The sequence below is a fragment of the Taeniopygia guttata genome, chromosome Z, assembly GCF_048771995.1.
Source record: "Taeniopygia guttata chromosome Z, bTaeGut7.mat, whole genome shotgun sequence".
NCBI classification, from domain to species: domain Eukaryota; kingdom Metazoa; phylum Chordata; class Aves; order Passeriformes; family Estrildidae; genus Taeniopygia; species Taeniopygia guttata.
Window position 1 is genome coordinate 66,188,608 of NC_133063.1, and position 14,852 is coordinate 66,203,459.

Here is a 14,852-nt window from a genome sequence, read left to right on the forward strand (position 1 = left end):
TATTGTTGCTTAATGCTAATTTTGAGAAAGTAACTTCATAGCTTGTCTAGAAAATAACAGTGTAAGTGCTAAGTATATTGAATGTCTCTAGTTTCTAATTCCTAAATAAATGTCCTGTATGAAAATTATCTATATGACTGCTGCCCTGTTAAGATAAAAATATCAAATACTGCTGTCTCTCAAAATCTCAGCTGTCTCTCAAAATCTAATAATTGATCTGAAGTTTCTTTTTACTTCAGTGATATATGGAATAGGAAAGACATTGTTCTGCCTGGCTACTTCACTAATACTTTTAATGCATTTCAGTGACAAGTATCAAAAAGGGATAAGGTGCATTCTAGAAAATAGAGAATGAGAAAGTATAGTAGCATATAAAATGAGAGGGAATAACAAAGTCTTGCCTCCTCTGTTGTAAAAGGCTTTATGCTTAGGAATGTGGTGAATGACAATGACCTGAGAACTAAAAGACTTTCTAGTGGACCTGTAGTATCCAACAAAGTTTACCCTGTGTTGGGATCTCTTAGCAAAGAGTAAAGGCTTTGAGTGACTGTGATAGACCTTTAGTGAACCTTTAGTGCTGCCAGTGTGTTTTCTTTTACTCAGAAATACACCTTGAAGTTTAGATTAATTCAGCCTTCAAGCCCACTCACTGAGAATTCCAGTGGGATGACAACTTCATGCCTGTCGTGGACAGCATTAGTTGTTGTAGTGACTATGTAGATTGAGCATGACTCACTTTGTTTCACAGTCCACCCTGTAGCAGCTGACTAATAATAATTAAACCTATGTTGTTGCAGTCCCAAAGCGAAAAGGTTAGATTACACTGGCCAACATCCTTACCTTCTGGAGATGCATATTCTGCTGTGGGGACTCATCGATTTGTACAAACGGTAAGATATTTATCCTGATCTTCTCAGAATAATGGGCTCTTTCTATGTAATATTTTGTATGGGTTGCTGAGATTTTTTTCAGTGTTTCTAGTAACTTCCAGTGGCCTACTCATTTTCGAAAAAAAGTAGCTGGAGCTGAAGAAGGACTGTTTTTTGTCTTGGCTGATATAATAATATTTTTCTTGAATAAAAAATACTGATTTAAGAACCTCTTTAGAATATTCTTTACTTGTATCAGGCTGGTCAGGCAGAAAAAAATGAAAAATCCCAATTGTCAAACTTCAGTCTTTTCAAGATAACTTCATGCAGATTAATTGAATTTATTTTATTAAAAAAAAATAACAATCCAGTTGTTGTATCAGGATTGGTTGATTTGTTTTTGAATGTTACTGGAAACACTATGCTCCTGTCAGGGCTACACTGGGAGCATAATATATAATAGGTGCATGAAATCAGCATTTGCTGCTGTGCTTGCTGCTTATGGTGCTTTTGTTTTCCTTTTCTTCATTATCTTGTGCTTGCAAGTTGGTACTGAACGCTCTGTTGTGCCTTTGTTCTGATTACTTGGTTTTTTCTTTGTCTGTCTCTGGTAGCCCTATAGTCGCTCTTCCTCCATGTCTTCCATTGATCTAGTCAGTGCCTCTGATGATGTTCACAGATTCAGCACCCAGGTACTGTATTGATGTGTCAAGTGGGGGTTGCATATCTTTGCTTTATATCATCCTTTTCTCTAGAACCTGGGGTTTTTTTTGTTTTTTGGTTTTTTGTTACGTCAATCACTGCTTGCTTTAAACTAGTACATTGAGACAAACAAAGGAGTTCTCTATTCCTGTACTAAATGGTTGTCTTTCTTTACATCCAGCTTGCATGCATACCACTTGTGCAGAGGCCCTAATCTCGTGAAACTATTTGGTTTACTTCAGTAGCTTTAATAAAAATGTCTATAGTTGGAAAATTTTATATCTCTATTTCTATTGAAAGTAGAACAACGTGTTTTACAGAGGCCAGAGATGGTCTTTTCTTCAGATTGAATATTCTGATTGAATTTCTTGCTTTTAAATCAAAGGTTTGATTTTTGTCTGAAGTGTTAAGTTGTAATGTTATCAATACATTGAGTCTTATGGTTCACTATTACCATTTTTTACTTCTATGACTAGTTTGATTACCAAAAGTCCATTAAACATGTTGACCAACAAGACTGTGGCTATGAGAAATCATATTGAAGTGTTCATGTATATTCACTTGTCCTTCAGAAATTAAATCTGATATCCTGAATATGTCAGTGTTGCAATAATGATACATTCCAGTAATGTACAAAATTGTGTTAGGTACTTACTAGGAAGGTGATAGTTTAGAGTAGAATTAGATAAGTGTTCGCTTTTTAATCTCCAAAACAGTAGGTCAGATATGTTATTCATGCTATTTCTTTCCTTCTGTGGTCCATACGTGATGGTGAATATGGAGCTTGCTTTTGGGATCTGCTCTTTTGCAAGGTTTTTAAAAGCTCTGACCAATCTGGGTTTTTTTTTGGTTTTTTTTTTCCAAATGAATGGAATTTATTTTTGTTTTTAACAGAGCCTGGAATTTTATTACCTGGAGACCCTACTGCTAGCTCCATGAGCAGAACCAACACTTAAGGACTTGCCTAGTGGACTAAAATTCCAAGACCTTTTGCCATCTGTTTATTTCTGAAATCTGAACTTACTGCAAGGGAAAAAGTATGCAACAACTATTGCACAGCAGTGATAGGCTCATCACTGGTACTCCAGTAGCTGAGTTAGTTTTCTAAGTTGTTTTTTCTTTGGGAGGAGGGGTAATAAAGTGAGGGGATAATAAAGGGGGTAATAAGTAATAGAAAGCAAGTTTGATTGCCAAGACAGGAACTAGTACTCTGTCAAGTTGTAAGTGCAGAGATTATTCAGCATAAGGGGAACTCGTATTTTCCAAGATATGCAGATGTCCTCATTTTTACCTGTTTTATGCCTGCGATAACATTTCTGTATTCATATGACAAACCTGAGTTATAGAGTACCATTGTGACTGCATAACTGATCACTTAAAAACACACCTGAGGTGAACCAGATCCGTATGACAATAATGCAAATTGTGGTTAAGTATCAGGATCAAATGGACTGGTGTAAAGTTGCTCTTTTTGCCTGCTGCACGGATTATACTACATGAAAGTTACTGTGGAGTGCCTCCTAATTCAGTTTCAAGTTAATGGACTAACTACAGAAAGTGTGAATATCCCCACATGCAGTTCCAGCCTCCAAGTATTTTCCCTAAAATGAATTTTTGCCAGACTAACAAGTCATTCCACCTACTCTGGAGTTTCAGTTCTACTAAACAAGACAACAGAGAGCATGATGAGAATAGCAGACCTTTTCATTCTACCTGCTATAGACTTTATTAAACATTTATTAAAAATTGGCCTCTGTGTCATTGTGCCTTCCCTGTTCTCAGGCTGACAATTTGCTTTAGGAAGGCAAAGTAGTATCTTGGTTCTTAATAAATATGAGGGTTTTTCCTAGACTTCATGTGAATGAAGGGAATGTTGGCAGTAAAAGGTCAAATAGCAATTTGCAGCCCTGTTTTTAAGTCTGAGAAGTTTAAACATGTATTCTGGTGGGAGCTGTTTCTTCAGCGTGTCTCTAGAAAGGTGTTGTTGTCTCTACCAGCTGCGTAGGAGTTCAGATCACTTTATTTTAAAGATCTGTCAGCTTTATAATAGGTTCTGAGTTGTTCTTAGGCCCTTTAAAGGGAAAAACTTGCCACTCAAAGTTCAGGTCAAGGCTGTATGACATACAGGTTGCAAGCAGACCGTTCTTGTAGCCAACTAGGAACCCAGAGGTAAGAGTGAGCCTCTCAGGTGGGAGAGAATCTTTGGATCTTGACTGTGCCTCTGAAACTGGTGCAAGTTTGTCACATGGTGACCAGTTGCATAGACTAAATACAGTTTGTACAGACAATGTGCACAAGCAGGTTGTGTAAATACTGCATTTCCTGCTGAAGAAGGAGCCTGTTTAGATTGCATTCCTGTGGATGCCTCGTTCTCGTCTTTCCTTGATATTTCTTTCATCCCATTGCATCCAGCACGTAAAGCAAAAAGTATCAAAAGACAAAAGTAAATGTATAAAGTGTAGCTTTTTCCTAAGTAAGGGATGGGATAGAAAATACTTAAGGGCCTGAAGGATTGGGAAGTACGTGCTGAGAGCATAGCAAGAATTCCATTCTTAAAGCAGTGTGACCAAGAGCTAAATAATTGAATATTTAAATAGCCCACATTCTTACCTAGTTTGTATTGTACTGTCACTGTTTCACTGGGAAAAAAAAAAAGGAAGAAACTTCTGTAGGAAACTGCTAGTAACTGGCAGCAAAAGTTGGCTTGTCTAGAAGCCTTGGTGGTGCTTTTTCTTCACTGAAGCTCAGAACCAGAGCACCCAAAACCTGGATTGATAACTTTGCCTTGTCTAGAGAAGTCTATGCTTAGTTAAACTAAGACAAGTTAGGATTTGCATTCAGTGGATTTTGTTTATTCATGTTGTGCTTCTAGAGTTTTACGTGATTCAGTTACCTTTTTTCTTTCTGGCCTTAAGTGTATTGCCTGTTAGGTACATAGTACAAACAAAATTACTGCCTTAAATTAGAAGTAAATAACATGTTTAAATTCTTTATAATATATAAAAAAAGATTAATTAATACTATTTTTGCTTTCTACTTGTTTTCATACTTGCACAAATACGTTTTATTTATTTTACTGCATACTAGGCTTCATATTTTTGTAAGATGTGCAAAAGCACCTTGGGGTTCAGAGTGTTAATTTTGTGCACTTCAACTAATCTTTATGTTGATCAGTTAACTAATTTTGTTTGTAGTGCTTTTCCTTTTGGGAAAAAAAAAAAAAAAGGTATTTCTAGTAGTTCAGGAAAATGCTGTGAATCAAGTGGACTTCCTTTCTGTGACAGGTTTTAGTAGTTGTCTGTCTTTTGGGTGGATAAAAATTATTAAAGTGTTTCAAATATTTGAAACATTACACAGCAATGGATACTCTATGATTTTGCTTCTGTTTTTATTTGGGGCCGTAGGAAAAGGGTGGAGAACCAAAGAAACAGAATAACGTATTAGAGCTAAAATACACATCATCTTCCTGTCCCAGTACCCATTTTCATGCATATTGTATGGAATAAAAAATGAGATATTCACATAGCTTGATAAAAATATAGCATATATTTGTCTTTAAAAAAAAGGCACAGCTTCTAGCAAAATAAGTTTTAAACGAGCATTTCGTAATTATAGAATCTCTGTACCATCAATCCTTTGAGTGTAGGCATTTCTGGTTTTTTTTTCTAGCTGTCGACTCTGCAAAGATGCCTCTGAAACTGAGGAGGCATGCTTTGCTTGTGATTCTTTTCTTCCCTGCTCTTCCAATATGACTTTTGATGTGCATTTGCTTTTTAGAGCTTGTCAGTCTTCCTCCCTAATCCCCTGCCTTTGTGGAGCTTTTAAAATGCTCTTCAGTGAATATCTTCTAGTGTACTGCAGTTCCATTTAGAGATACTTGCAGTTCCTATCTGCTGAAATAAAGAACTGTCTTAGGTAGAAGTGATGAGGTTTGGCAGTTTAAAGGCACAAAGGCAGGCTAGGAAGTACCCACAAAGGATGAAGTTGGAATTTGAATCAAGATTTTGGCTTTTGTTTCCGAAGGCCAGCATTATTTGTTTGTTCCTAACCTAACAGAGAACTCTCATTCAAATTCAGCTCCTGCACCGGAATTGAAGTATTAACTTGTGACTTCCAGTGCTCTACAGTGTCTCCCCAAAACCATGGAAGAAATTAGTTAAAAATTACTGGTTTATTTCTTTTACAGGTGGAAGAGATGGTACAAAACCACATGACATATTCCTTGCAAGATGTAGGAGGAGATGCCAATTGGCAACTAGTGGTAGAAGAAGGAGAAATGAAGGTAAATGTTTCAGGTTTGGTTAATTCATATAAGATGGTACACTGTGAAAACAGATACTTCCAGTGTACATTTAGCAGTGTTATCTTTACTGCTCGACTCCATGATTTTAAGGGTGTTTTTCAATCGAAATAATTCTATGATTTTTGAAAATATTGTCAATCAGTAAGTTATGCTGTTGTAACTTCTCTCTGGGAGTAGCACTGGGGTCCATGAGAACTGTAGCTTCTAATCTATGTATTCATATAAAATTCTGCGTAACTCTTTCAATAGATTAAGCTTTACAAATTCCTTTCTCATTCTCTCCTACTTAAAGCTTGGTATCAAAATAATGTGTAAATTCTATGTACAAAAATAACAAGAGTAACAAGCTACAGTGTGTTGGCTATTCCCCCATGATTATAAACCCATGTCGATAGTAATAAATAAGCTAGCTTAATCATTTTTGGAGTAGAAACCTTAAAGTACTGGTATTTTAATGCGAATTGCCACATAAGAATATCTTCAATAGATGTTACCAGAGGACACTTTCATGGCAAATTATTCACATTATAAGCTTCTAGGTAAGTGGTTTATTAGTTCAGATTTTTTTTGGACTGATTAAATTTAAACAATTAAAACATGAACAGTTTTGACAGCTTCTGCTTTACGTATCTTTCTTTGTGTTTGGCTATAGGTATACAGACGAGAAGTAGAAGAGAATGGAATAGTTCTAGATCCTTTGAAAGCCACCCATGCTGTTAAAGGGGTAACAGGGCATGAAGTTTGCCACTACTTCTGGAATGTTGACGTTCGTAATGACTGGGAAAGTAAGGCACTGGTTCTTCAGCTTTGAAGATTTATCAGCAAGAATAGTATTTATAGCATTGTCCTATTTTCTGTGACTGCTCACTGATTTTTTTTTTTTTTCCTTCCCCCTGCCCCCCTCCCCTTTTAGCAACAATTGAAAATTTCCATGTTGTGGAAAATTTGGCTGATAACGCAATCATCATTTACCAGACACATAAGGTAATAACACTTCATTTGCATACCTTACTGAGACATCTGAAGCATGCATGTTTCAGTATTATGAATACTTGACTTGTCTAACAATTTAAAATGCTGTTCTGGACAATATTCCTGAACAAGTTCCCTACTAACTGCAACTTCCATCAATTTTTCAAACTTTTCTTGAGACATAATTGGTTATGTATGTGCCTGATAGAGCTTGTAGTAGCAAGTGAGGCCTGCTTTCAATGTCATGCTATCACTGCCAGCAAGGCCAGAGTCACCCAAAGCAAACAGAAGCAATAAATCAACACTAACTACAAGGAAGAAGCTACACGACTGTATCACATTTTTTTGCAAAAATGCAGGTTAATGTTCACCACAATTATTTTACATACCACCTCATAATGAAAGTCTTTTTAATTGTTGGTACAACATTTTTTCTTGTACCTTAATTGTTTTTTCCCCCAAAATGGTTTTGGTGTCAATTCATAAAAATGCTCATTTGAGTTACAGCCCAACAATTGAAATGTAAAGATCTGAAAAATTTATAGGAATAAAATTTACATACTTATCCTTAGTCTTGTATGTTTCCAAATATTAGTATATTCAAATATTAAAACAAAAGCTTTTCTTTGACAATTTTACCAGTAGTGCAGTTACATTAAAACTTCTTTAAAAGAGGACTCATAATTTTGAGTAAGACATTTGTGTCATCTATATTAGTTGTGGTAAAAGCCAGAACTTTTTTTTCCTATGGAATGTCAGGAAAATAAGTTCTGTATATTTTCTTATTTTGTCACACATTTCACTTCTGAAACTTTCTCTTGGATAGTATCAGTTTGCTATATCTGTCTTACTGAAGTAGTAGCTTTTTGAGGTGATTTTTTTTTTAAATACATCCTTCCCCTCTCTTCTCTGGAGACTTAAGTAACTATAGATGCATCGCTGTACACCTAGCCATTAGTTCAGTTTGTAGCTTGCAAGTATTAACTAAAACACAAACCTCTGAGGTTCATGGTACAGGAGGGCAACTGCTCATTCCTATTTTTTAACTGAAAAATTCATTGCAGTTTAGTGCTCTGCATTTCAAAGACCTTAAAGTTTTGCCTTATTTTTTTTTCGTATTAAGTGTAGCCAACCTGATATTTGTGTTTCCTATTTATAACAGCTTTGTTCTCTTTCAGCTTTCAGAATGAAATCACTAACTTGAAGATACTACAACTTAATAATATAACTGATATGATTTGCCTTGTTCGGTTTTGAATTTTAACTAGTAGTTAAACCTGTAAAAGCTTATGTTCAGGTATTTCTCTGCAGAGAGTGTGGCCAGCCTCTCAAAGGGATGTGCTGTATTTGTCTGCCATCAGAAAAATACCAGCATTCAGTGAAAATGATCCAGAAACATGGATTGTGTGCAATTTCTCTGTAGAACATGACAGTGCTCCTGTAAGTATTATTTTGATTCTGTGAAGTTTTGTAGTTTTTCTGTTCTGTGGTAAGGCATTTGCAGTGCTAGTGTAAGGGAGATTGAGAGTTTTTACAAAAATACAGTTGATTTAAACCAGGTGGTAAAGTGACTTGATGAAGGCATTCCTAGCCAAAAGCTTCCTTGCCTTATCTCTCATTTGCATGATCTAAGATATCACAGCAGAATGGAAGCAAAATTTCTGGAGATGTGAAAATATTTTAAGGAATTGAGGTAATTTTGTATGGAATCAAATCAGTATCTCTTCGGCACTGTCAAATATAAGAGTAGGTTTGTATAATTATAGGTAGTCTCCATTTTACACAGTTTTGCCTTGGTTCTACGAGATAATAGCAATGTTTGTTTTCCTTTGATTGCTATTCCATTGCATGCTTTCAAGGGAAGAGTTAACTGATATTTGTAAATCCTGATACATTATTCTTGAAATGTTTCTTTACTGAGTTGTCACAGCAGTTGAAGTAATTAACTTAAAATTTGTTAAGCAAGCAGAAAGTTAAGATTCAGACATTTTAGATCCTTTCCCTATCCACCATGTCTCTCTAATTTTACTCACTTTCATGTTGCAGCTATGTAAGTGCTAGAAAGCAGCTCTCAGAAACACAGCTTCTAGAGTGTTTTAGACTTCACAATGAAAAGATGTTCATGCTCAAGTGTGCTGAAATTAGTTTAAAGCTTACAATGTTTCATATTTTTGTCAGCTGAACAATCGCTGTGTCCGTGCCAAAATAAATATTGCAATGATTTGTCAGACTTTAGTAAGCCCACCAGAGGGCAACAAGGAAATAAGCAGAGACAACATTCTGTGCAAGATTACATATGTAGCTAATGGTAAGTATAAAATTTTTCAGTATGACATTCATGATGTTAATTTTGGGGAGTTGAATACTGGCACAAAAAAAAAAAAAAAGGCATGATGCCTTTTCCCTTTTCTATTATATCTATATATATATATAGCATCACCTTTGTGTTCATCATGTTCAAAAGGTCTCGGATTAAGGTGCTACATGAACTGGTGAATGGGATCATTCGTTATGGTGTACTCTGGGAAGAATAAATGGAAGAGCTGTGTAGCTCAGTCCTAAGTATATAACCTTGGGGTGGAGGAAGGTGGGCAGAAATGTCTGCAACTGGAATGAGTTGGCATAGCTTTTAGTTTCAGTAATGGTATGTTGGGTTTTTTCATGTACTACTGTGATTTTCTTCCAATTCATCTCATTAGGCTGAAAAGCTGCTGATAGTAAAGATACAGTTTTTATCCCCTGATGCCAAGGAGGAGTAAATACATTTTATATGAAGATGCTTGCAAGCTGTATAATTTAGTCTACATTTCTTAACTTTTTTGTTTTAGCCGATAGATCCTTGGTATTGATTTAAAAATTTCAAAGCTAAATTGTATTGTTGCTGTACCCAGTATTTAGAAATGTATTATAGTATTGGAGATGCTTACTATCTTCTCTCCCGGAGCTACAAAACATTTCAAGGGTAGCTCACTCTGCTTTTTAGGTTTTTTTAAATTTCTGAATTATTTAAAACGTATATGTTTACTGCTAAATTCTGAACTGTGACTACATGGGAAGTGATAGCTTTTTCAGCAACCTGTGAATGAAAAGGTAATTTAAAATAATTTCAAATTTTGTTTAAATGCTTTATAATCATTTGCAGGGTGTTGCCTGTGTGTCAGTTCTGCAGGCAAATGCAGAATTATTGAAAAATTAAGACTGATTCTGCTATCTTTGAAATAGGAAGTTGCTCAAGTCTCTTTCTCTTTGTTTCTTGGAAGCCCATAGACAATATCCTCTTCTATTCAGACATTTTCTCAAGACTTACCATACAGCATATTTAATGTTTTCTAAATTATGGCATCATAGATCTGGACTGAGCTTGAGTATTACAAATAGAAAATGCTATAACACCAGCCTAGGGACATAAAAAAATCTGCTGATGGTTATTCTTTCTTGTTACTTCAGGAAGTGTTGCAGAAGCAATTAACTAAAATTTACTTTTTTAACATTTAGTGGAGTTGCTTTATTTCAATGTCCTTCTTCCTGTTTATTTCTAGTGAACCCGGGAGGATGGGCACCAGCATCAGTGTTACGGGCAGTGGCTAAACGAGAATATCCAAAGTTCTTAAAGCGTTTTACATCATACGTGCAAGAGAAAACAGCAGGAAAGCCTATTTTATTCTAGTACTAGCAGGTATACATACTTTTTTAATTCTTTAATCACCATTTTGAAGGCCAAATGAAGTATGCAATCTAGGAATGTCTTACATTATTAGCATTGCTTCAGTGCTTGCTTTAGCATGCAATATACTTTTTTAAAACCATCATGCAATTCATGTGTACAGGCTGCACAAGTTAGCCAGCATTAGTTTTCATAGACTTTTATTGGCTCATCTTGCAAGTTTTTGCATACATGTCCAATTTATATAGAAGTAAAACAGGATGAGTACTGGCTTTTTTCACTTCACAGGCATTTTGCACTTGTTCTGAAAAAATACATACTGAACTTACTCTAGAGCCTCATGAGGTTTTTATAACTTAAATTCTACTTAAAATTGCGTATTTCATAGACTATGAGTACATTTCAGTTTTCTTTTATATTAACAGAATAGTTTTGACCTAGGATTTTTTTTAATGGAACTTCACTGACAGACCAACATGAATTACTATAGTATTTAGAAGACTCTGACTTAAGTTTTTAGCCTTTCTGATGAACCTAGGAAAGAAAAGGGATTTCCAGGTGCTTTCTGAAGTCAGTGGATATATTCTTAATATAGGTTAGGGTTATTGGCTAATATAAACTGTTTGAACAGTTAGATGATGATATGACATTAGAAGAGGATTTCTTGATCCCTTTGAGGATATCTGAGCCCCTTAGTGTTAAATAAGGCGTAACTCATTTTTGCTAGTTTTGACACCTGCTATATATATTTCATTTTCTATAACTGTCATGTCAAACCACAGAATTCTGTTTAGTTGTGCTAGTGTTATAGCATCATTCAGTTACATCTGAAGATGAGTCTCTATCACACTTTCTATGTGTGACATAGGTTACTTCTATTTTTGGGTTCCATTTACTGTGTCAGACTCCAAAAGTCTTAGTTGCTTCCTTCTTCTGTGACAGTTATCCCTGTAATGGTTCACAATTTTAAATGTGAATTGTTAGAGAAGTAGTGTAAGTAAAGCATTAAGAACAAGGCATCACAAGCCAACAGTTAACGCATGATGATAGTGGTCCTGATGATATTTAAGGTGTTTAACAAGTTCATTCTGCTAGCAGTATACAAACTTTTCAGTGCTGTATTCTTTTTTTTTTTGTTTACCTGCAGCAATCAGAACAAGACTGGGTGAGCATTCCACACTGGAGAAGTGACCATGCATAGAGCACTCCATGCTGGAACGAAGGATCTACAGTCTTTTTATGGCCCAGGTTCTAGGCTTTGTATACTGAAGTGAAGAAGTGTTGCAACACCATGGGGCTGAATATTTAACAGTAGCTCTCTCCTGCTAACTTTCTTGCTGAATCAGTGTGTAATTATAAATACATGTATTGATAACATGTATATGGCTCTATTTTTATTTGCTTGCTTTAGAAGAAGAAAAGTGCATACAAATTTGAATCACCAACATGGGCTACTGTGTTAATTTTAAACAAGTTGTAGAATTTCACTGTCAACCTTCCTAAGATACTTGTGCAGATTTTGTGCATGTGTAAAAAGCACAAGAGACAAATGCACATATAGCATACTGTATGTGCTTTATATGCACAAAAATCTGTGTGGTATTTTGGGGATGTTGAAAGGAGTGGCTTCAGTAAAACCTAGGTAACTTGTTGGCAGGTTTTGTTTTGCTTTGTATAATCACAGTTCATTGCTGCTGGTTTCTATAATGAATCATCTTGTTACATAAAATGCCTGTTAATATCTGAGGGCTGTCGATATACTTATGACTTTGCCTTTTCTATTGTCTTACTCTTATGACGATCTTTAGTTCTGAAGGAGTAAGAGTGTGAAAAGCTTTATTTTTTCCAGATATCTTTATATTTCTATTGTACTTTTTAGTTATGTAATATGTGCTGCAGAATTTTTGTTTTTAAACATGATCCAGAAATACCTAGAAAGATTCTGTATTAGAGGGCAAATAACTGCCTAAAACCTAGAAGACATCTGCCCATGCTTTCTGTGGACTACTTTCTTGGATGATACCTGGGGATTTTCCAAAGCTGTGAGAAGGTACACTATAATATTTATTGAAATAATTTGGATTACATAAAGCAACATTCCCAGTCTAGATTGAGGACGAGTACATTATTTTCAGATCCTGCATGTGTTTTCCTCATCTCAATAAAGCTGTGCTATGAGGTTCATGTAGAAAATTTGCCTCTTGATCGAAAACCCATCAGAGCTATCAGAATGCATAGGTCTTACTGGAAAGTTCCCTTTAGCTGCTGTGAAAATTTAAATGTCAGATGTTTCCCTGCCTTTGGTTCTGGAGATACTTGTTAGGAGCGAACAGTTTGGGCTAATACTGACTGTGAGGTCTTTTATCCATGTCCTATAGTTGGAAACTCTTCAGAGACTGCTTGGTGTTTCACTAAACTGTGTATCTTGAGGAAAAAAGTTGCAGATATATTTTCTTTAAAAGAAAGTTGAAAGTCAAATTTATTTGATATAGTGTGCTAGGTGCCTGAAAAGAGATATAATACAGTAACTTAGTGAAGATTTGGTAAATGAGTAAATGTGATCTGCACAGTGTTGAAAAATTTCTCTGTTCATCTTCTCTGTAGAGATGAAACCATACCTAACACATGATTACACACGCATGCAGATTTCATGCTCCATAACTCTTCCCTTTTTATTTGCCTTTCTCTAATGGTGTGCATGGAATATGCCTTATTACAGAGTTATTCTGTTCATTTGAATATGTAGAAAAGTGCCTATATGGTAATGTTAGCAAGGCAAATAAGAGGAAAATTTGTACATCTTTACTATATCACCAGTGAGCATTTTATATACCAACGTTAAAAAACAAAATCTTATACCTCAAATGTACTTCATCTTTTTACAATCAACCAAGCAGTGGCACGTTCCACCACAGCCACTGATCAGAACTTAACAAAATGTCCAAAATCTAAAGAGTTTAACTCCTTATTTGCCATTTCTGGTAATTGTTGGAACACAGACAAGTTTATTAATTTAATAGGATAGCTTTATTTTACAAAGGTATGGAAAGTTTACAAAGCAGTATATAAACCTATATCATTAGTTGCATTTGCACTAAATGTGATGTACTTTTGCGATTTATTCTGTAAATAAAATGACACTACAGATACTATTTGTAAAGAGTATGTTTTACTTTTAGATAAAGGCACTGGTACTTCACTGTAGCTAGCCCTGCCCAATCAGATTTGTAAGAGGCTTTTCAAGGACTATGGAAGGAGTTACATGACTGAGAGATCAATATTAATGGACCTCTGAAAAAGTAATCTCAAAAGGCAGTAGGCCTCTCATATTGTCCTTGTGTGAGTAGCCATTAGATCCTTTCTTCTGGAAGGGATGTTGCTTTTATGGTTTTTCACAATTTACCTTGTCTCTTGAGCCCATCCCTCTTGTCAGTCACTGCCAGGTCTGTGTGCTCTTGAGTTCACTTCCTCCTGTAAACAGATAGGAGTGTTAACACAGCTGTGGTGGTCTTTGCAGAAGCAGCTTCTGACACTAGAATGGTTGTTTTGTAAGCTGAACTAGTTCAAAAGGCTGAAAATGCAGCAATCATCAGATACTGATCAGATACATCAGATGCATCTTTGGATATCTGCATCTGTTTGGAAAATTTGGATGTTGCCAAACTAGATCTGAAGGATATGACTTGATAGAACTTGTACTGGGGATGAAGATGAGCTGGTTACTCTGTCTGAGAACCTGAAAATCTTCGACAAATTTATCTGTGAAAAATGTGATGCACTTTGAAAAAAACTTACCTTAATTGGGCTGAGCTGGCTTATCTGAAGTTGTGCAGATTCTCTTTAATCAGATTGTCCACCTGTATTTTTGTCAAGTTGTACAGATAATGCTGTATTTGAATTGCCGCTGTTCATTTACAGACTTAAAACATGAATCATATTTTTGAGTACCTTGAGTGTGTAGAGTTGTAACTGTTCTATAATAGCTTTATGATCCTAATGATAAGTTTTAAAAATTAAAAGAAGTTGGCTCTTACATGTTACAATCACGAATTTAAAACCAGTATTTAAAATTTAAAAGTATTAAAAATTATGAAGAAAAATCTTGGCTTCTCGTTGTTTTTAACTTTCCAGTGTTTGGAGAAATCTTATCTTTTAACCAACTTTTAAATCATGAATGAATTTATATACAATATTACAGTGCAAGGAAAACATTTAACAGGAAAGCAGTTCACTTGAGTTATTGAGATCACTTCTAGAGTATGTCAGCTCTTCATTTGTATGGAATAACAAGATTCTGGGAGCTTCCATAGGAAGAACATAGGAAAACTAAGATGTACCGAAG

At 35.4% G+C, this 14,852-nt stretch overlaps 1 protein-coding gene across 2 annotated transcripts in view; it reads left to right on the forward strand.

Moving 5' to 3' along the window:
• CERT1 (ceramide transporter 1) overlaps nucleotides 1–14,610 on the forward strand; it is an 80,097-nt gene extending 65,487 nt beyond the window's left edge. Inside the window, exons 10-18 of one of the 2 annotated variants that reach the window (XM_002188114.7) lie at nucleotides 798–890; nucleotides 1,484–1,561; nucleotides 5,758–5,853; nucleotides 6,527–6,659; nucleotides 6,788–6,858; nucleotides 8,158–8,286; nucleotides 9,025–9,154; nucleotides 10,386–10,522; nucleotides 11,658–14,610. In XM_002188114.7, coding sequence (XP_002188150.1) covers nucleotides 798–890; nucleotides 1,484–1,561; nucleotides 5,758–5,853; nucleotides 6,527–6,659; nucleotides 6,788–6,858; nucleotides 8,158–8,286; nucleotides 9,025–9,154; nucleotides 10,386–10,513 — 858 coding nt within the window. In that variant the 3' untranslated portion in view covers nucleotides 10,514–10,522; nucleotides 11,658–14,610. The remainder of the gene's footprint in view (nucleotides 1–797; nucleotides 891–1,483; nucleotides 1,562–5,757; nucleotides 5,854–6,526; nucleotides 6,660–6,787; nucleotides 6,859–8,157; nucleotides 8,287–9,024; nucleotides 9,155–10,385; nucleotides 10,523–11,657) is intronic. The other variant, XM_012577763.5, reaches the window with a different exon arrangement.
• Nucleotides 14,611–14,852: the final 242 nt, after the last annotated feature.